This window comes from Neomonachus schauinslandi, chromosome 13 (assembly GCF_002201575.2).
Source record: "Neomonachus schauinslandi chromosome 13, ASM220157v2, whole genome shotgun sequence".
NCBI lineage: Eukaryota > Metazoa > Chordata > Mammalia > Carnivora > Phocidae > Neomonachus > Neomonachus schauinslandi.
In genome coordinates this window covers 71,904,923-71,926,455 of record NC_058415.1, presented here as the reverse complement: position 1 = coordinate 71,926,455, position 21,533 = coordinate 71,904,923, and the positions used below count along the sequence as shown (strand labels likewise).

Below are 21,533 nucleotides of genomic sequence, written 5' to 3'. Positions count from 1 at the left end.
GATGTGCTTCTAGGCTACTTACTTTCTAGGTTGTCCTCCTGACAGAGATATTTATCTAAAATGCTGCTTTCATTATGTTTCTTCCCTGACCAAAGGGGTAATGTGTACTATAATCTTAGCCTGTGGAGCCTCCTGTCCTCTGTCCCCCGATCCAGACACAAGAGGGTTCATGTTTTTCCCTTTCCAGTTTGCCCCCCTTCTGGCCCCTCTAGTTTGGTGGCTTTATTTTCCAGACCTTGAAACGCTTCCACTACCTATACCTGTTCACTTCTAGTACATGTCCTGTCATTGCTTATTTCTCAGTGGTTTCTTTGTCATGTGATAACATGTCAAATGCTCTCATATGTGCTGTTATTATCTCAACCTGCTCCAGATCTTACACTTCCTGGTATTCTTCTGTCTTGTGCTCAAGATGGTGTTTTGCATAATGTTAGCTGTTCAGTAATTACTGATTCATTTACTTACTGCCACTAGTCTTGCTTTAACTTAGAAATAAATGAAAACCTCCTTTTTATAGTTGTTGAATCAGGAGGCAGCCAGAATTGGCAGGTGATGATGGCTTTGGTAAATAAACTTTGAAATCCAAATTTAACTTAGGCACATAACGTCCTCAATCCAGTTTTTCTTACCAAATCCAAATTTAACTTAGGCACATAATGTACTCAATCCAGTTTTTCTTACCAGTGGGAATTTGCCTTATTTTTATAAAAGTATTAAAGTGATTTCTTAATAGGTTTTTTTAATAGATGGATTAAGATTAAATGGATATAGCATATAAGTAATGTGGAATAATTTACTGTACTATCAGGATCTAAGTGTTATTTTTAATTTTTATTATAATGGGTATTTCATTTTAATATCCAGTCTGATAATTCATCAGCATAGAATTTTAGAGTTTGAAGGGACTTGAATTAAATTTTTTTTTCAAAATTTTCATTTTGTAGATGAGAAATACCGGTTTACTGGATCAAAACGAATTTATCAGAAATCTTATTTTTAATCTGTAGAAGCTAAAAATGAAAATAGGGTTGTAAATTAATAAATAAGTAGCTACAGAGGGCTTTGAACATACAGTGGGAAAAGCTAATTGTTATGACTTTTCCTCTGGGTTTTTTTTCCTTTTTGGGGTGTTATGTGCTTGTGTGGTAAGTGGTTTGGAGGTTTCAGTGGGTTTTCTAATGGGATATAGGAATTAAAGGTGAATTGCCACTTAGCAGAAATGGGAATGACTGTAAAAATGTTCTGTGCTTTGGATATAGAATGTTTCTTTTTTTTTTTTAATCCTTCTTACAAACAATTGTTCTTTCTCTGTATTTGTCAACCTGAAACTCAAAATGTAGTAGGTCCATAGTGGCTCTTAGAGAGTTGTTTATAGATTGAGAGCAAAATATTTATATTCATTGTTGGTAAGTGTAATAGTTCATTTGTAACTAAGCTGAACAGATGGACTTAGGGTTAATCTGCTAAAGATGTAAATACCCTTTTTTAGATACCTTCAGAATTTTTCTTTATGATGAAATTTTACTTTCAAGTATTCTAGAAAAAATCTCTCGGAGAAAAGTATAAAATTGAATGTATTAAATGTGCACATATATATTTATGTATGTGTTTTAATAGGGAGGTTACATTTCTCTTTCCTTTTCAGATATGTGTTAAATGAATCCCAGAGTCGCCAAAATTCATCTTCAGGACAGGGTTCTTCTTCAAATAGTGGGGGAGGTTCTGGAATACCCCAGCCTCCCCCAGGAATGAGTTTTTATGCAGCTAAGCGAGTTATTGGTGATAACCCGTGGACACCTGAACAGTTGGAACAGGTATCACTGCTTGTTCATAATGGAGCCTGCCCCAGTGCGCTGGCCCCGGGGGGCCCCCCCGGGAGCAGGTCTGCCGTAGTTCTCATATGCTCAGTCTCTCTAGTGAAACAGCTTTGCAACCCCTGCCTGACCTCGAGTGCTGTCTTCATCGTGGCAGTTATGTGTTAAAGCCCCAGGGGAAGGGAAGGGGCGGGCAGTGCTCTTCAGTGCTCTTCGTTGAGTCCACAGCTCAAGGGTGAAATCCAGCCCCCTCAGAAACGGACTATGTTTAACTTCGCTCATTTTAGCTTTTAACTGTAGGTTTAATAATCATCTAGCTGTTTTGGTGCAGTTAAGATACAATTTATCTTGGGCTATTCAGCTTTTTAGGGCTGTACATTTTGTGTAAAGTGAGGAACTCCTATACTCATATGTGACAATATGGGGGAAAAGCATGACTCCCTTTGATATTTCTTGCTGGGAATTTCAAAATTGGCATTAAGCATTTTATTCTGGATTTAAACAGGACACAGCTGTTCTCTGAGCAGCTTTTAAAAAAGACTGGTGCTCTGCAGAGAAGTTGCCTCACTGTGTCTGTGTCATCAGGCACCTCAGGGAAGAACAGATGAGATCAGTATGTAATTATTTTGGAATTCAAGCAACATGGGTTAGTCTTCCAGTCCTTCCTTTCTCTCTCCATGGCAGTCTAAATGATTTGATATTTTTTCTTTTTGAAAAAAAGCAGTGTTTTTTTGGATCAAAAAGCAGTGTTCCCCAGGAGAGGGAAAAAGGCAAGTGGGGGATTGCTTCCACTCGCAAATTCATAGAATGACTTGTTCAGCGAGGGTTACGTTTGATTAGATTTACTTCATGTTTCAAAGGTCTTTTTTTCCCCTTCTCAAACCATGATGTAAGTAAGAAAGAAAGGTAAATAGTAGTAGCAGCTCCTCTTTTTTGGGTGGGAGCGATGTGACGGGTACTCTCCTGAGCACTTTGAATACCTTGTGTCATTTAATCCTTACGTCAACCCGAGGAGGTAGAGAAATCATTTCATTTTGTAAAAGGAATTGAGGTTTTGAGATGTACCTTGGTCTTACTCCCTATTACTAGGCTTTGAATAGGCCTCTCTGAGGGCTCAGGCTCCAAGTGCTGGAGAATAATCGTTAACATTAAATTGTAATCTTGTGTTGATAATTATTTGCTAATTTTTAAGGTCCTCTCCATGTTTTTTGTCAATTTTATAATCTAGTGAATCTAAATGAACCATTTAGTTTCAAGGATGAAATAAAATTTTTTTTATTTAAATAAAAATGGTTTTTATTTTTTCTAATGATAACATTATGATAATGTAAAGATTCAAGTAGTACAGAACATTATGAAGAGAAGTTAAAAATGACCTGAAATCCTAGTTTGTCATTCATCTACAGCCTACTCTATATGTGTATGTTTGTGTGTGTGTATATATATATAAATACAGTTTTATACAATACATTTTTATATAATATAAATTACATTTACATACATTTACATATAATACAGTATTTGTGGTTTACTTTTTTCATTTAACAGTATAGAAAGTTTTTTTAAAAAGTCATCTTTTTATATGTTTATATAAAATTATGTGTAAACCACGTAAGATTTTAACTAGTTTCCTATCGATGGACATTAGTATTATTTTCAGTTTTCTTTGCACATTTTTTTGTTTATATCTTTGTGTAGTTAATTTCCATTAACTGTTCTTCTGTGGCTTAAGTAAATGAGTCTTTTCTCTTGTGGCTCTTGCCACAAGTAAGTTGTTTTGAACAAGGGGAGGGAAGGCAAGCATTTTATGATCTGTTTATATACCTTTTTAAATTGCATGTTATTATTTAATAATTATAAACTCTCTTAATCTTGATTCATATACATAAGAACTGGTATATAACTGATTTTTAAAGGTAAAGATAGTTTTCAGGCATATTTGTCCTAAATAGAATTGTTTGTTTTGAAATTCATAGCTCCTTCACATTGCATGAAGTTCTAATTAGAATCCTTCTTTGATCTGTGTTTTATTTTAGCCATTCAATTAGATTGAATACTGTTTGGTTAAAATTTCACTTGCCTTGGCTAGAGTGTGTTTGAAATCCTATTGTTTTCAGTCTAAGAATATTGAGGACAGAATGAATATGTTAACAATAGAGTGGAACTCTATGGAATGTGGTTTAGTTCTTTTTGAACTGTCAAAACAATCCGTTGAGCCCTCTATTTATAATGTACCAATCTCTTACCTGTAGGCTCCAAATTTGGACTTCAGTTCAAGGCTTTATCATTCTAGAGAGACTGTAACCTGAGTAGGAAGGCTGTGTATCATGATGGTCTTCGATTTGGAGAAACTTTGGTTTGAATCTTGTTTTCATCACTTAATATGTGCCTTAATCTCTTAAGCCTTGCCTCAGTTTCCTCATCAGAAAAATGAGTATAATATTACTTATGTCATAGATAGTGAGGGTTAAATGAAGTCATGAATATATGTTATATACAGTTCCCTGGCACATTGTAAGCCCAAACAGGAGCTGCCACTGTTGTTACTATTAATTTTTGGTTGGTAGTATTTGTTTCTTTGATCACCGTTTTTCCCTCCCTTCATTTATCTGCAGTGCAAATTGGGTATAGTGAAATTCATAGAAGCTGAACAGGTGCCTGAACTCGAAGCTGTTCTCCACTTGGTGATTGCTTCTAGTGACACACGCCACAGCGTAGCGACAGCAGCGGACCTAGAATTGAAAAGCAAGCAAAGGTAAACTGCCTCCCTTTCCACCTTGAAAAAATGAAAAGAGGCCATATTTCTAAAAGCTCAGTCAGCACATATTTATTCTTCCAGGATTTTCTATGAGACATTCAATTTAGGAGATTATGAAATATACCTAATTTGTAATAAAGACAGTTTGCTTAGGAGCAGCATTCTGTATAAGACAAAGAAGAAAAGCTGTTTGGAAAAGCAGTTTAAAACTGGAATGCATTAGAGATATTACCATGAGAAGTGAGACCTTTGTCGTCTAGGTAAATGGACTTAAAGAATTGATGTTAAGAAGAATGTCAGAACCCAGAAGTTACTCATTTTTGATTCTTCCTCTGTGTCAAACCATTTGAGATGGCTTTTAATAAAGGATATGTAGGTATTATGATAAATACAGTAAAAAACAGGTCCCATAAAAGAGATGCTGAATAGATCTTAATTCACACAGGAGGAAATACAAATAGTAATAGGCTCAGAGAAAATGTTTTGTGTGAGAAATCACATCAATGCAAAATGAAACGCTGGTGTACCAGTTTGTACCCATTGGTAAATAAAATTATGTAACAGTTGAAACTCCATTTAAATTTCTGTTGAAACTGCTGTTTTTATATTCTGTTGATTGGCATTATAAACCGAAATAATTTTTGGAAAGCACTTTGCAGTATGTAATGAATCATAAAAATATTTATAATGTTTTATGTAAATCTTCTGGGAATTTATTCTAAGAGAGTCATTCAGAAGAAGAAAAAGATTATATTTAGAAAAATGTTATAGATTTGCCCATTATACCATTTCCTATAATTTTAAGAAAAATGGAAACATTCAAATTTCTACTATAGGGAAGTAGTTAAGTAAATTAACTGTGTGTCTCTGTATGGGATATTATAGATCTTCCCAAATAATTATGAAAGTAATAAAGCAATGTGTAAATTGTCCACAAGTAATGGCAAATGAATACAGCGGAATACAAAGTAATATGTGTACTGATTTAAAACAGGAGATGTGGGGAGACTGGAAAAACAACGGGAGAAATTGAAGTTACTTGGTTGAAAACTATCACGATTATGGAAGAGTTATGTTCTTCATTTGTTTTAATGCTTAATGTAATAGCATGCTAAAAGGCAGTGGAGTGCATATATTGTAGTTTTTCCACTTCAGAGAAAGTGATATAAGCAGGTGTAACCGCGTAAGGAAGGTAACTTCGTTGTGTCTTCGGTTACGTGTCCGTAAGCAGACTGCACGTGTGGGGGCGGTTAGGAGCGGTGTACCCCTCCACAGCAGGTGAGGCAGCCTAGGGGAGGAGCGCGTTGTCAGGGAGTTAATTCTGGTCATGCCTCTCGCTGATGGAACAGGAAAGACTCTTGTAACCTGCCAGGCGTTGGACTCTGTGGAATAAGGAAGTTGGACTAGACTGTACATTAACACCGCCCCCCCCCCCAGTCTAAAATTCCTTCATGCTGCTTATAACTGCATCCTCCTGGTATCCCTTTCAAAGAATTTATTTGGTTTCGAAGTATCAAAAAACCTTCCTTTAAAACTTCTCATTGTGTTTGAGCTGGCCCCATTCTTTACACCATGTAGTGGATTGGATTGTTAGAAATGTAAATGTGGTGCAGAAGTATTCTAGTTCGTTTCGATTTTGTCTGTTAAAACAAGTGTGCATTTTTTTCATAAGAGGAGTTTAACATTGTTAAGAGGTAAAAAGTAAGTTGAGAACGGTATGTAGATATTTTCTCATTTTGTTAAAAGAAAAATCCTGAAGTATCTCTTCAAGTGATGCATCTCTCTTTTGATCTGTTTCTTTACCTACCCACCTGCTATACCATCCACCAGTTTTACGTGCATAAGAAAGAAGTCTAGTAAAAGATACACCAAAGTTAGTGGTTACTGAAAAGGAGTAGAGAGGGATATGGTATACAGATTATAAGTTTCTGTACATTTCTGAATTTTCACAACAAACATGTAATAAAAAAACCTAGAAAGATGGCAAGGGGAAAAGTAGAGGAAACAGTGAAAATTTTTAATTTTTAGTTTGTTTTTACCATTAAGCTTTACTAAAGTGTGTACGTGTTGTCAAAAATCTGTACGCCTGATGTACTTATAGAAGGGAGACAAAGGTGGGGCTTGAGGATTAGTTAGTAACAGTCATCTGAGGAGAGTGTAGGTGAATAAAAACTAAAATGGAATGGTGGAACATCTTCGAGGATGGAGGTATTGTGGAATTGTGGCTATCTGAGGAAGAGGCAGATGGATGAACTGTGAAAGAAGGGACGGATTAGAAAACCTGTCAGAGCAGCATAAGAAATTGTGTTTGCACAGATTAGAACATAGCTTGGAAGCAGAACCAATGTCAAAAGGCAGAGAGAAGATAGTATGATGAAGTGAAACGCAGGATTGCAGTACAGCAAGGTTTGTAACATGACTGGGAGGGGCCGCTGCAGGGGGTGGGTGTTGTAGGATACAGTGTTGTATCCTCATTCACCTGACAGTGGGGCCCAAGTAGGAGCAAGTCAGGGACTAATGGCAGCATGCCTGCTATTAGGATTAGGTGATGAAGCTGCAAATATGTGCTGGCAGAGAAGGAGGAGCAGGAGGCTGGGGGTCATGGTAACACAATATAAGAGAAATGGAAGGGGCTGCCAGCTTCTTAGGGTTGGGGCTTTAACGGATAATTTTTTTATTTTTGGGTCACTTTCCTTACCACTTTTGGGTTTCCAGGTAGTTCAACAGAAGAATGATGCTTGCCTCAGTTCTCTTTGAACAAGTGTACTATAGCTCTGCTCTGTTGGAACTGCTCCGTGGCATTGGCCTTGAGAGTGAAATACAGTCCATTTTTCTTGTGTGGGTGTCCAGTTGGGCCGTGGATGTAATGAGCTATTGAATCAGGGTGGGACAAGTGACTTCCTGGATTTCTGTTTAGAAATTAACGTTGATCTAAATTAATCCCTTTCCTTCTCTTCTACAAGTCAGTTGCTCAGTTCATTTGTGTATTTCTGACATTTTCCTTTGGTAACGAATATTGGGGCTATGTATTTTTTGAAATCATTGAAGTGGGACCAAAAAAATAATTTTAACAAGCTGTGTTGAAACCTTCTGTAGCTTGATTGACTGGAATAATCCTGCCATCATTAATAAGATGTACAAGGTATACCTTGGAGATATACCACTGAAGACAAAAGAGGTAGGTTGTTTTGGTTTATTCTCACATCATCATAAAAAGCATTTGGTTGACATGAGCTCCATATATTTGAACTTTTTCTCCTAGTTTTTTTTTAGATTTTTATTTATTTTTTTTGACAGAGACACAGAGAGAGAGAGGGAACACAAGCAGGGGGAGTGGGAGAGGGAGAAGCAGGCTTTCTGCCGAGCGGGGAGCCCGATGCGGGGCTCGATCCCAGGACCCTGGGATCATGACCTGAGCCGAAGGCAGGTGCTTAACGACCGAGCCACCCAGGCGCCCCTCTCCTAGTTATTTTGACTTAAACTGAATTTATCCTGGAGGAAATACTAGTTTTAAGCCATGTTGTCTGGGTGGATTAAGATTTCCTGGTAACTTAGTTTATTTGAGCTGGTCGTTTCAATTCCTATACTTAAATAATGATGATACAATCTCTGGATTAGGGATCCACACACTTTTTCTGTCAGTTTTTTAGGCTTTGCTGGCCATGTGGTTGTGGGGCAACAACTATTCAACTCTGCCCTAACATGAAAGCAGTTGTAGGCAACACACAAAGGAGCATGGCTGGATGCCAGTGTAACTTCATGGCTACTGAAATTTGAGTTTCATATAATATTCACATATTCTGAAGTACTAGTCTTTTGATTTTTAAAAAATCATTTGAAAACATAAGCACTATTCTTAACTCATAGGCTTTATCAAGAAAGGTGGTGGGCCAGATTTGGCCCATTGGCTCATTTGTTGACCTCTGGTCTAAAATCTAGGACCATAGATGGGTTCTTCTGAAGCCTCCAAGTAAGGTGTTTGCTTAATAAGCTAAATTCTGTTCAGTTCACTGTGTTTAAAAGTGTTCTCAAGTTCAAATCCAGACATACAAGGATTATTTGCTTGCTTGCTTTTTAAACCATAAATAGTTGTTTTAAAAATCATAATCCCCCCCCAATCATACTATTTCCAATTAGATTCAATTGAGTGTGATGTGGCAGAAAGAACAATGAATTGGGAATTGGGAGCCTCCCCCTTGGGTTCTAGTCCTGAATGGCTGCACACAAATGTACTGGGGAGGAGAGTGAAATACAGTCCCATTTTTCTTGTGTGGGTGTCCAATTGGGACGTGGATGTAATGAGCTATTGATAACGAGCTATTGGTAACGAATAGCTAATCACAGGGCTTTTCTTGGCCTCATATTCTTCGTGGAGAAAATGAAAGGGTTGGATTAGATCAGTGCTTCTTCACCCCTGTTGGGTCATAGGGAGATTTTTTTTGATCGTGTTGATGTTTGCACTGCTGGTGCGCTGACAGTGGTGGGTGTAACTGCTGGGGCCCTAGCACGAACCAAAACTGTGTCACTAAATAGTACTGGTAGTTATTGTGTTCTTAACTGTCAGCACTCATGGTAAAAAAAAAAAAAAGAGAATAAAACCCAGCTTTACTTAAGAATATCTTTGATGAGGTGCCTGGGTGGTTCAGTTGAGCAGCTGACACTTGGTTTCTGCTTGGGTCGTGATCTCGGGGTCGTGGGATTGAGCCCCGTGTCAGGCTCCGTGCTCAGTGTGGAGTCTGCTTCAGATTCTCTCTCCCTCTCTCACTGCGCCTCCTCCTCATGCATACTTTCTCTCTCCCTCTCTCTAAAATAAATAAATAAAAAAATAGGAAAAAATATCTTTGATGAAGCAGAAAAATTATTTTACCTGTAGACTGGGAAACTGTGGATATCGAGATGGTATTTGGCAGATATGTTCTCTAAAATGAAGAAATGAGGCTTCAAGAAAAACAATTCACGAGGTTTATTGGCAGTGGTAAAAGTTGGACTTTCAAGCAAAAATTACAATTTAGGGAAACTTGTATCCATCACCGTGAGCCTGACATTTTGTCAGTACCTACAGATTTTTCTGATTAGATTGGTGGTGATAATAACATGTGATTTAAAAAAATGTTTTATAATGAAATGTTTGCTTAACTCATGAGCCAGTACTTTCCAAATGACCAGTGATGTTACAGAAGCATTACGAGGGTAAGGGGGCCATTCAGTGGGCAACACAGATCAGTGGAATTTAGTATAACAGAGTATACAAAAGTTCAGTGATAAGGTTTCAAATCCAAATTGTAACTAGCCTTTAAGAAACTATTGTTTATTAAGTTTTGCTGTAGTATCAAAGAATATCTGGAATTACCTGAAAAGGCTGAAATCATCCCCACTTTTCCAAACACATATCTTCATGAAACTGGGTTTTGTTTTGTTCTTTTGGCCACACCCAGTGCCAGTTGTTGGTTTTTTTTTTAATGTAATTTAACCAGAACAGATTGAAGGCAGAAGATAAAAGAATCCAACTCTCTTCTGTCAAGGTGGACAATTAAGATACTTAGAGAAAACGTGAAACAGTGCCACTCAGTACAGTTTTTTGTTTGGGAAAATATAGTTAATCTTCTTAAAAATATGTTATTTATGAAAATGTATAATGGATTTATTATTATAATTTTAAGTGAATATTTTAAAATTTCTCAGTTTTAATTTCTAATATAGCAAATATTGATAGGTATTCCAGTATAGCAAAAGCTCTTTGGAGTGTTCAGTAGTTTGTAAGAGTGTAAAGGAATCTTGAAACAAAAGATTGAGAGACCACTGATTTTATGATTTCTCATGACTGTTTTCAGTGAGTAGTAATTTTGAACTGCTGAGTTATAATTAAACATATTTTTAACAGGGAGCAGTTCTGAAACCAGAGCTGAAGAGGGACCCCGTCAGTACAAGGGTTAAGTTAAAGATTGTCCCCCATCTCCTTCGTTCTAGACAAGCTGCAGAAACGTTCCCAGCTAACATCCAGGTAATTCATTCTTTCCAGAGAAAAATGGCCTGTTTACAACTTTATGTCTGTCTAATTACAGAAAGAACTGCATTAACGCATATTCGGGAGGTATGTTGATGTACGTAACAAGTCTAATGAGATTCCATCTTTTTTTTCTATCTCAGGTTTAGCTGCAGACATGGTTAAAAATTTTTTGTTATAGAGTACATACTGTATATAGTTAACACTCAAATGTATGGTGACTGTCCTTTCAAACTAGTGCTTTTCTGGGCGGCTTTTCTCCAAAAATGTTTGTCTTAGGCAACCAAGTTTCTGGTGGTCAGTTAAGTGGAAAAATTCAGTTATCAAGCGTCATCCTTAACTGAACCCCTGCGTAACAGCAGTGGCCATATTCTCTTGATTCTGCCTCCTTAATAGCTTCATCTCCCTCCAGCTAATGCTGGTGTTAATTGGGACTGTGCCTTCTCACTTTGGCCATCACAGTAATCTAGCTTGTTTCCCTTCCTCTCATCTGAAAGACAGCCTATTTTCTCTGTTGCCACCAGAGTTTTTGTTGCAGTTGGAAATCCTTGTACTCTGTTGGTACAGGACACGAGTCCCTCTGCAAAAGCTCCTACCTTTTTTGCCCAAGTGGTGACCAGCTCAGCTCAGGTAGCAGATAGATTGGAGTAAAATTTTGTCATCAGTTATTTGCTGTAGATCCTAAATAAGCCTCAGGGTTTTTTCTGTTTTTCTTTCTTTCTTTCTTTTCTTTTTTTTTTTTCTGTTTTTCTTAAGAAATTCTTTTTTGAATCTGTAAAATGGGTGTAATAACAGCAGCTTACTCATAGCAAGGTTTTAAAGACTGAATGGGGTCATAGAAGATTGAGAGCACAGTGGCTAGTACTCATTCAGTTACCACGTTCTGAGTTATCTGCTGACAGGTTAGCAGTTTTCTCTCTTCTGGTCTCCTGTCTCACCACCCCCTTGCCCTGTACCTTATGCTCCAACAGAAGATTGTTCCTCTTTAAAGACGCTGTTTTCATGGCTCCGTGTCTCCGCTCATGATGTTCCCTCTGCCAGCCAGAGCCGCCCCCCCCCCCCCATTCCCCCTTTAGCCTGGTCAACATCTACTCCTGTTTCAGGATTCCCTCCAGTGTGTCGCCTCCCATCTGTAATGTTCCCACTTCCTGCTGCTCTCGTTTTTCAGTCCCAAAGTGAGAACACTTGCCATCGTGCTCACTGTATGGAGGGCCTAGACTTCAGTCTTAGCATCTCTCCCTCTTAAGGCTTATTTTGTTGAAGTGGCTACTTCCTCCCCCTCGATGATAAAACTTTTATGCCCCCTATCTGGCACTCTAATATTTGATGACTTTAAAGTATTCTCTGTGTCTCATAAATGTAAAATTATCCCAGAGCTTCTGTCATTCTTTTTCATAATTGGTGTTTTATAATTGGTGTTTGCAAGCACTGTTTCCTGGATAGTGTCTTGATAATTTTGGTTCAGAAACTTTGGTTGTAGTAACACTACATTACATAAGAAGCAGCTAGAATTTTTTTTTTTTAATATTTTAAAGATTTTGTTTATTTATTTGACAGAGAGATACACAGCGAGAGAGAGAACACAAGCAGGGCGAGTGGGAGAGGGAGAAGCAGGCTTCCTGCAGAGCAGGGAGCCCGATGCGGGACTCGATCCCAGGACCCTGGGATCATGACCTGAGCTGAAGGCAGACGCTTAACGACTGAGCCACCCAGGCGCCACCAGCAGCTAGAATTTTGTGACAAAATATTCATAGACATCCTGTGTGTACTTTATTTGTAGTTATTTATATGTTTTCCAAATAAATCTGGCTAAAACTTGGTGTATTCAAAGACAAACTCACTGTCCCTCACACACATTCTTCTTTCTAGTCCCATTTTTAATGATTGCATTACTGTTCTCCTACATAATTGGCCCTACCCCCTCTCTTCTCCACCTGTCAATCATAGAAATCCTTCAGGGCATCATTCAGATGAGCCTCTTCTTTCCTGATACCAATGGCTTTAACGAGGCACATAGTACCTCACCCTGATTTTGAACGCATGAAAGTACCCAGCATAATTCTTCGCGTATAATATGTGCACAGTGAATTTTATTTTTTCTGATAAAACATTAGTATTCTGATTCTTTTGCTTCTTTTATCTTACCATATTATTCTGTATAATTTAGCATTATCAGATAAATTTTCTAGAAGTCTTTTCCAAATAAGGTAGCATGTGATTATATATTGTCCTGTATCATTTTTAATGTATGTACATTTTGATCCCTCAAGCAGATCGAGTGCCTTGGGAGCAATGCTTGTCTCTTTGTGTCTCACAGTACCTGGCTAGTGTTGGTTACCCAGCAGAGCTCAGTCCTGTTCAGTCACATGCCCTTGTTAAGTAAGATCAGAATACTGCTAGTCATTTTAGGAACCAATGTGAGATTTTTTTTTTTCTAAGTGTAAGACTATCCATCCCATAGAAAGTGGGAATTTGAGGAATTTAGATTTCTTTGACATTGCTGTCTAATGTCTGAACCTTCTAGATGCTGTACAGGACTCACCTGTGTGATCCGTTGCCACCTAGGCATGACTACACCACACATGGAGTACCTGTATTCTACGCTTGTAGAATGAATGCTTTAATCTTGACATTTTCCATGAAGCTTTTATTACAATTTGTTTGGAATGACTGACTACATGTAATTAAGGGACCAGAGTGGCTTTATCTGCTCATGTCCCCTGTGTGATGTGGAGTGGCAGACTGAGGGCCCACTGTGAACTCTGTTGCTTTCTGGTGGTAGATCCACAAGTTTTGCAGACTGTCAAGATCAACCACTGTGTTCGTTATTCCACAGACTGATTGGAGTTACTGACGGCTTCCTAAGTTGGTCAGCTAAGATGATTATCTGTATTAAAAAGAACTGTGTTTGAATAACAAGGGGTAGTGCACAACAACTGCTATTGAATCCTGACTAATATCTGAGAATAGCAAATTGCTATTATTAATTGGTGTTCTTGACATTGTCTCTTTTTCATAGGTGGTATATGATGGACTTTTTGGTACAAATACAAATTCAAAATTGAGAACATTATCCCTGCAGTTTGTGCATCACATTTGTATAACGTAAGTTTTTTTGAACTATTTGTAAAATTTCAAGCTGTTGGAGTGATCAAATGATTCAAGTATTTCTTTCTTACCCAGAAAGAAACCATGTTTGCTCATCTTAAAAAAATTTTAGGTTTTAATAGGTTATTTCAGTTGTGTCTCTAATTATTTTAAGTCATCATCTGAAAAGATACGCTAATAATGAGATTCTTATCTTGCTTTTGTGTATGTGTGCTATTTTTTTAAAGTTGTCCAGAAATCAAGATTAAGCCATTAGGTCCAATGCTTTTGAATGGCCTCACCAAGCTAATCAATGAATATAAAGAAGTAAGTGACTTGTCTTTTAAACACTGTTAACATTTTATATTTTAAAGTATTTTCTGTTACCAATCTTTCTGGTCTGCATGTTTGTTTAGTTAGTTACAGTTTGCTATTGTTCCATCATTTCTTAATCTTTTTACTTGAAGTGGTGTGAATTTCAGAAATTACTACCATCTTTTGCTTTTTTGTTTTTGGAATTAAGTGTTAAAAATACAGTACGAATTTCGAGGGGTCTTATTGCTTCTTTAAATAACATCTTTTAAAGCAACTGCATTTTATTCTGCTTTTAGGCACTGTGCAAAAATGGAATGGAAAGCATTAAATTTTATTTTATGATTTGTTTCCATATGGATGTTTATTTGGATTTGCTTATATTTAGAAATAGTGTTAATTCTTAAGGGCTGAGTTTTTACCAGTTCAAAATTCTATAAAAACATGCATTCAGTAAGTTTTTGATTCCTTAAGCTAAATGGGATGAGGATTCTTTGGAATCCCCTTTGTCCTTGCTGTGTCACTCTTACCATCTTCATTAGTTCAGGTGAATTTGTTAAAGAAAGTAATATTTCAAGAACTCTAGTTAGCATTATTTTCCTAAGTCTTAACTAAACATGAATGCATGTTTGCAGTTGTATAGTAATTAACATTCTGCCAGTTGGAGTTAAAATTGAGTTTGAATCCTAGTTTTGTTCTTTGATGAGTTGCTTAAATTCTTTGGAGCTCTGTTCTTTATTAGAAAAATGAAAATAATACCTCTTCGTTGGATTATTGTGAAGATTAAATGAGATTATACACAAAAATTGTTCAGCACATCGAATGCCCTTTAATAGGTATTATTATTAGGGAAAAGCTGTTCATTCCTGTACAGTTCCTTTGGGAGCAGCGGTAGGCCTGGCTCTCCTATCCTTTACTGAATAGTGCTTGCAAGGTTTTTGAGGCCTAGGGAACCTTTCAGAGTTTTTTTAATGGCATACATAGTCTGATGCTTGGGATGGTTGGTAGAAATGCTTTTGGGCTTTTAGGGAGAATCTGTATATTTAAAAATAAATTCGAGAGGCCAGATAAGCCATAGGTCCCTAATCTCTGTACCTCCTGGAGGTTCCTGCAGAACTTCCCAACAGATGAATCTGTAAGTGTATCCATCGAGGTGTGGAAGAGTGAGTCCTATGTTAATTGTATAAACTTCAACTCACAGAGGTGTTCCTTTTTTTCTGAGTAATCAGACTATTGGTTTTCATAAAACAATATAAAATTCTGTCTGTCTGAGGAGGGAACCTCACTCACTTGATGACTATGATCCCTTTCATTTTTTATAATGGGAGATATGAGGCGAAGCTCTTTATTATCATGCAGAGTTTTAGGTAATCGTTCCCCAGTTTACTGCAGTTTTGGGGGGAGAGATGGAGGATCCTAGTCTGTGTGACCAGTGGTGAATTTTCTGATAAGTTAAGCTGTTTTCCCAGTGCGTTGGTGTTTGCAGGGTACATAGTGTTGAAAATATCCTGAACTTAGCACCAGCTGAGAGAACCCTTTCATTTATGGCCTCTGTATTTTCCTTTTGGAGTGAGTTGGGGATGCAAAGTTTTGTTTTGTTTTTCCTTTTAGTAGTGTGATGATTCTGGGTTTGGACTTTTTTTGTTTGTTTTGTTAGATGCTAATATCATGTAGTTAGGCAGAGTGAGACCAGGTTTAACAAGGAGTAAAATAATGCATGTAATTGCAGCAAAAAGGTTTTGCCGTTTACTGTATTTTTTGTTTTGTCTGTTTTTTGTTCTTTTTTTTTTTTTTCTTAATTTCAAGGACCCTAAGCTACTGTCAATGGCATATTCAGCTGTTGGAAAACTCTCCAGGTGAGTAAACTCTTCTTCAGTGAGAGATACCCTGTTGGTAAACTAAGAAAAATTATGTGGCATTTAATAATGGATGGAGAATAAATTGGTTGTGATTTTGAAAGGAAATGTATTTAATGGCCATGGGTTGTTTAGGAATGTTTTCCTTGTAGAAGGAAAATGATGTGAGACATTCCATTTGAAGATAGATATGTTTCCATATTAAATGGTAGTCTTGAAATGAGATTTTGAACTGGATTGTGTCTTAACGGGTTACTTTTTCTTGCACCCTGGAGACATTTGATTGACCTTAAGTGTTCTTGTGGCTGCTTACCACTAGTCTTTATAACCACAGTCATCAAGGTTTAGCTCTTGACTCTCTTTTCTGATAGTGGTATATTATGATTCTGGGTGGCCCGTTTCCAGAGGTGGATTTTTTTTCTTCTGCTTATGGTATGATTTCCTCCTTCCACTTCCTCCTGGTTTCCTCTTCCTTCCCTATATTTCAGAGCAGGGAGACTGTGGCACCGTGTGGTGCTGCCAGCATGGTGCAGGGCCCCTACTGGCCTGTGTGGACTGGGTCTTGCTCTTCTGTCTGTGCAGGGAAAGGATCCTTGGGGCTCAGAGGAAAGCTACCCTCAGTCACCTGATAGAGCACTTACATGATAGCCTTTAGTTTAAGTAGCAGTTTGGTCTTAATTGTCTATTTTTCTTATGTTAAAATCAGAAATGTTAACTGAATGCATGGAATCTTATAAAGGCTCTATCTGGATAGTATGTATTTTAATCATGGGTTACTTATATTAGATAGTTGAAGAACTAAATATTTACTTTTAACAATATTTGGCTCTTTGGGGAGGTAATCTAATGATGTCGACATTATGTTTAGAGATGAAAATGCATTTCAAGAAAATTTGTGTTGAGTTACATTTTCTTCTAACCTCGTGGAAGTTGATGATCGTAATAATGGTCTTGTATTCTCTTACAGTCGAATGCCCCATTTATTCACCAAGGATATAGCTCTTGTGCAGCAGCTTTTTGAAGCCCTTTGTAAGGTAGGGAAACACCCAGCAAGTTTATGCTTTCCGCTTGGATGCTGACCTGGAAACCCGACAGGGAGGGAAATGCTATTTTTATTATATTTATAGGAAGAGCCTGAGACTCGGCTTGCTATTCAAGAAGCATTGTCTATGATGGTGGGAGCTTATAGTACTTTGGAGGGAGCACAGCGAACTCTCATGGAGGCACTTGTGGCTTCGTACTTAATAAAGGTAGGTCCAGCTATGTGAACTGCGATGATTGGTGATACAGTGTACGTTTTTAAGAACAGAATTGGAATTGCTTTTTTTCCTTAATGATCTTGACAATTAAGAAGAATATTTGCTTTCACTTGGACTGTGATTTATTATTTTTAAAGATTTTATTTATTTGAGAGAGCGGCAGAGGGAGGGCAGAGGGAAAAGCAGACTCCCTGCTGCTGAGCAGGGAGCCCGATGTGGGACTTGATCCCAGGACGCTGGGATCGTGACCTGAGCCGAAGGTAGGTGCTTAACAGCTGAGCCACCCAGGCGGCCCAGGACTGTGATTTCTGATTGATTTTTAATTCTTCATGATGGGAATCTGATTTTAGGGGAGAAGGAGTGGTGATATTCTCAGAGGTTTTATGTTTAAAGCCTTTCATGTTGGGAAACTGTTCTTGATGTCATGTCCTCCAAGTTGGAAGTCTTTTGTCTTACTTGGTAGCTGAACACTACAGTCCTTTGGGATGGAGTTCTATAGCCAACACTGGGGGAAAAGCAGAAGGAAAGAAAGACAAATTTTATACCTTAAAATCGAGTCTATAGGAAGTAAGCCAGTACTATCATACATAGTCTTCTTCCTTCTAGTCCTCTTTATTTGGCTGTCATGGGATTTTATAGGAAATTTTGAGTATCTATATATACACATATGTATATGTAATATATAGTATACAATATAAAATAATATGGACTTGCTATAGTCAGTTCTTTGTCCTCCATTTCTAGGAGTAGAAAGAGGGAGATTAGAAGAGGGAATGATGTCAAAAAGTATTGGTGTGATTAATATATATTGTGTCTTACTGAAATTTGGCTGGCATATTTAATACATTGCTATCGAGGGAATTACTAAAGGTTCAGAAAGGTATCTGGTTTCTATTGAAATGTGACAGGATTATTATGTACACTCAGGAACATTACTGTATATTGAGTTCCACTGTCGGATGCTCTTGTACATGGTTCATAGTCTTATATTGTGGACAAAGAAGTGTGGGCTTATTTGGAAGCTCATTAGAATAGAACACTTAAATCTTTCCCTAGGTAATCGTATAAGGATGTATGATGCATGTATAATGCATGTGGGTTCTGGTTATACGTATGCAGATCAAATCATGCAGCAATGTTACTAAACCGAAGCTAGTTGGTGTTTTCTCAGACTACATTTAAAGCAACCAGACTCTAGGCTAAATCATACGAACTAGTCCTTAGTATCACTGCTCTTGATTGTAGCTCAAGGAATGCTTAAAGAGCAAGAATACCTGAATGAATAGGACCATTATCTGTTTCTTAATATCACTCTCATCTCACTATGTTAGGTTTGTGACTAGGAGAATGACCGGGGGGGAAAGGTACATGAGAATAAGGCTTTTCAGAATAAAGGTTCTTCAGCTGTTTCTCTCATTGAACTTTGTATTCGTAGATTTGTTCATTATTCTGTTTAGGTGAATTGAATATATTCATGTAGTTGAAACTCCTTCGGAGTCAGTTTTAACTAAAGCTAATCTGAAAAACTTGGAGACGAATTTGCTTCACATTTATAGAGATTCCAAGTAACCTCTGTTTGTGTTCCCTGCCAAATATCTTAATTTCATTGATGTGACTGACAGTTTGAGGGTTGGGGAAGCAGAGATGACGGCGAGAAAACTGTTCACAGTGACCGTGGTCCCAAAGTTGGCCGGAGGATGTGCGTGTACAGGGACATTCTCTGGCTATGGTCTTTGTGGGTCTTCCTGCTTTACTTGGAGGGTCCTTTTTTAGCTCATAAAAGTACTTTTTAAGTGATGCCGCTGTCCAAAAGACTTTTAAACAACTTGATTAAAGATTTTCAACAAATGATTTGTCTTCATTTTATTTACTTAGATATAGTTATTAAAAAAACTTCATTTTTAATTGTTTACAATTAAGATGACTTATCTTGACTGGAATGAGCTGTTGGTAATTGGATTCTTCTTTCTTCTTCTTTTTTTAAAATCTGTTATGTGTTTGTGTGTGCGTGTATTTATGTGTTAAATAGCCTGAAGTTCAAGTTCGACAGGTGGCTGTGAAATTTGCTAGCACGGTGTTTCCCTCAGATCATATACCTTCCAGATATTTGCTCTTACTAGCTGCAGGAGATCCGTAAGTTTCAAAAGGTGTTAATTTGAATTTGGGTTCATTTTAAATTATTTGAGAATTACTAAAATTTATATTGTTTTCAGTGTTGCTCTATGGAATTTGGAAGCAGTTTATTAAAGAGTTAAAAATATGGCCCTTGATATGATACAGACCTGTAGTTATACCCTATCTTCTTTTTTTTCTGTGGGTAAACTTAAAAGATGCAAGCCACGTAACTCTTCAAATTTCAAGAAATTTCCAAAAAGAAGTAGTTTCTTAAAATGTATTTTATGACTCTTTGCTTAGATAGCTAAGAATATATTTAAGACATTTTCTCAGATCCCCCGTTGTCAAATAAAATGACTGTTCTTAATCATCACATGATCATTCTATCATTGCAATTTATATTTTATTCCTATTTGTCTTTCTGTAAGACGGGAAGAAGTTCATGGAGAAGCACAGCGAGTATTAAGGTGTCTTCCTGGTAGAAACAGAAAAGAAAGTGCTTCTAAGCAGATGCCTTCTTTCCCGGAAATGGTGTATTATATTCACGAAAAGGTATGGCATTTAACTTCAGATAGTTAGTTTGGGTCATATAATGAATCATGAAAATAAACATGTATTTTTTTAGGTGACACATTTAAAATGTTATCACTAAATGTTGAATATTAGTAAGGTTTCTAACAATGTTAATATTTACAATGAGAGGACGAAAATACAAAATGAAGAGAAAAATGTAATTCTCAAAATTGATCTGTTTTGCCCCAATCTGAATTACTTAAATTCCTTTTATGCTTGTCAACATTTTGGCTGGGTTTAAAAATTTTCTCCTTGGTATGACATGCTTAAAAATATCTTTTTTTTTTTTTTTTTTTTTGTATTTTTAAGGATATTATTTGGAAACCATAAATTTAAGAATACTTCAGGGAACAGTTCAGAACGATTTTTTCCATTGTGATCATAAGAGAACATCACGTCTGCTTTTGCAAGCCTCGTGTGTGTGTGTGTGTGTGTGTGTGTGTGGTTCTCTCTGCTGGTGGATCAGACAAGAGTATTGGCTGTTGTGACCCCCAGTCCTGATCCTGTCCCACTTTTTACGTCAGTGTTTCTTTGAGTATGCTGGTGGTCCTGGCTTTTTATTTAGATAGACATCTTAAGGGAGTTGGAGGTCAGGACTAAGTAGTCATGATTTTTTTCTCTGAGGCACAGTCATATTTGTGGTCAGAAGATGTTTTTGTGCTCATCTTTTCCTCCTGCCTCCATTAGTAATGAAAGTAACTGGCCTGCAGTGGCCTGAGGTGACTGTTCGTAGATGCCTGGAGCAGGTTTCTTCTTTTCTTTCTTTCTTTCTTTTTTTCTTTCTTAAGATTTATTTATTTATTTGAGAGAAAGAGTGCGTGCACGCATGTGAGGGGCAAGGGCAGAGGGAGAGAGAATCTCAGGCAGACTCCCCGCTGAGCACAGAGCCTGACACAGGGCTCAGTTTTGTGACCCAGAGGTCATGACCTGAGCCAAAACCAAGAGTCAGATGCTCAACTGACTGAACCACCCAGGTGCTCTGAGCAGGTTTATTCTTTTTAAATAAGCCAGTAAAAACAGGAAGAAGAAAAGACACCACACCTATCATTTAGGGTTTGAGGGACATGTGCAAATCAGCATGATTGATGGAAAAATGCTTTGATTTAGGAAAAAACAGTAGCAAACAATAATGTAGTTAGAAATACAGTTATTTTTGAATTGAGGAAGGGCACACGTGCTCCATGTTTTAGTAATTGTGTTTGTTTTTGGCTTATTTTTATTAGGCTTCCCATCGAATGAAAACTCCAGCTAAGTACATGACTGGGACTACTGTCCTTCCATTTAACCCAGCAGCCTTTGGAGAGGTAGGACTTGGACCTCTTTCCATTTTGCTCTCTCTAAACGTTCTAAAAGATAATGTCACACCCAAAGAGATGTCTGAATTTTTTTGTGTTCTAGATAAACCCATATTGTGATGTCATTGTCCTTCACCAGATTGTTTATTAGAAAAACAGTGTTGGGTAATTGGTATTATTTCAGTTCGTAGTGGAGTCTGTAAATATATTTATCTCAGTGAGATTCTTTGTGGAAGAATTGGGTGCTCTGCATTGATTACTATTGTGATTTTACAGCAAATTAGATTTGAATTTTAAAGCCAGTGCTATGTTGAGGTTGTTTGGATTATCTGTTGTTTAGGTCATTGACTTGCACTAATTAAATGACAAGAGGTAATCTTGTTCAGAGTAAGATACCCACAGTGGAATTGCTGCCTATTTTAGCTGTCAAGGAAAGAGCTTCAGGAGGACTCCTGGGTAG

At 37.3% G+C, this 21,533-nt stretch overlaps 1 protein-coding gene across 1 annotated transcript in view; it reads left to right on the top strand.

Annotated features, from left to right (window-relative positions):
- The window catches only part of ECPAS (Ecm29 proteasome adaptor and scaffold), a 104,273-nt gene that overhangs the window by 39,217 nt on the left and 43,523 nt on the right, over positions 1–21,533 (top strand). Inside the window, exons 6-17 of the mRNA XM_044920423.1 lie at positions 1,646–1,814; positions 4,430–4,569; positions 7,669–7,750; positions 10,454–10,573; positions 13,596–13,681; positions 13,912–13,990; positions 15,782–15,831; positions 16,799–16,865; positions 16,959–17,081; positions 19,120–19,223; positions 19,634–19,757; positions 21,002–21,082. Coding sequence (XP_044776358.1) covers positions 1,646–1,814; positions 4,430–4,569; positions 7,669–7,750; positions 10,454–10,573; positions 13,596–13,681; positions 13,912–13,990; positions 15,782–15,831; positions 16,799–16,865; positions 16,959–17,081; positions 19,120–19,223; positions 19,634–19,757; positions 21,002–21,082 — 1,225 coding nt within the window. The remainder of the gene's footprint in view (positions 1–1,645; positions 1,815–4,429; positions 4,570–7,668; positions 7,751–10,453; positions 10,574–13,595; positions 13,682–13,911; positions 13,991–15,781; positions 15,832–16,798; positions 16,866–16,958; positions 17,082–19,119; positions 19,224–19,633; positions 19,758–21,001; positions 21,083–21,533) is intronic.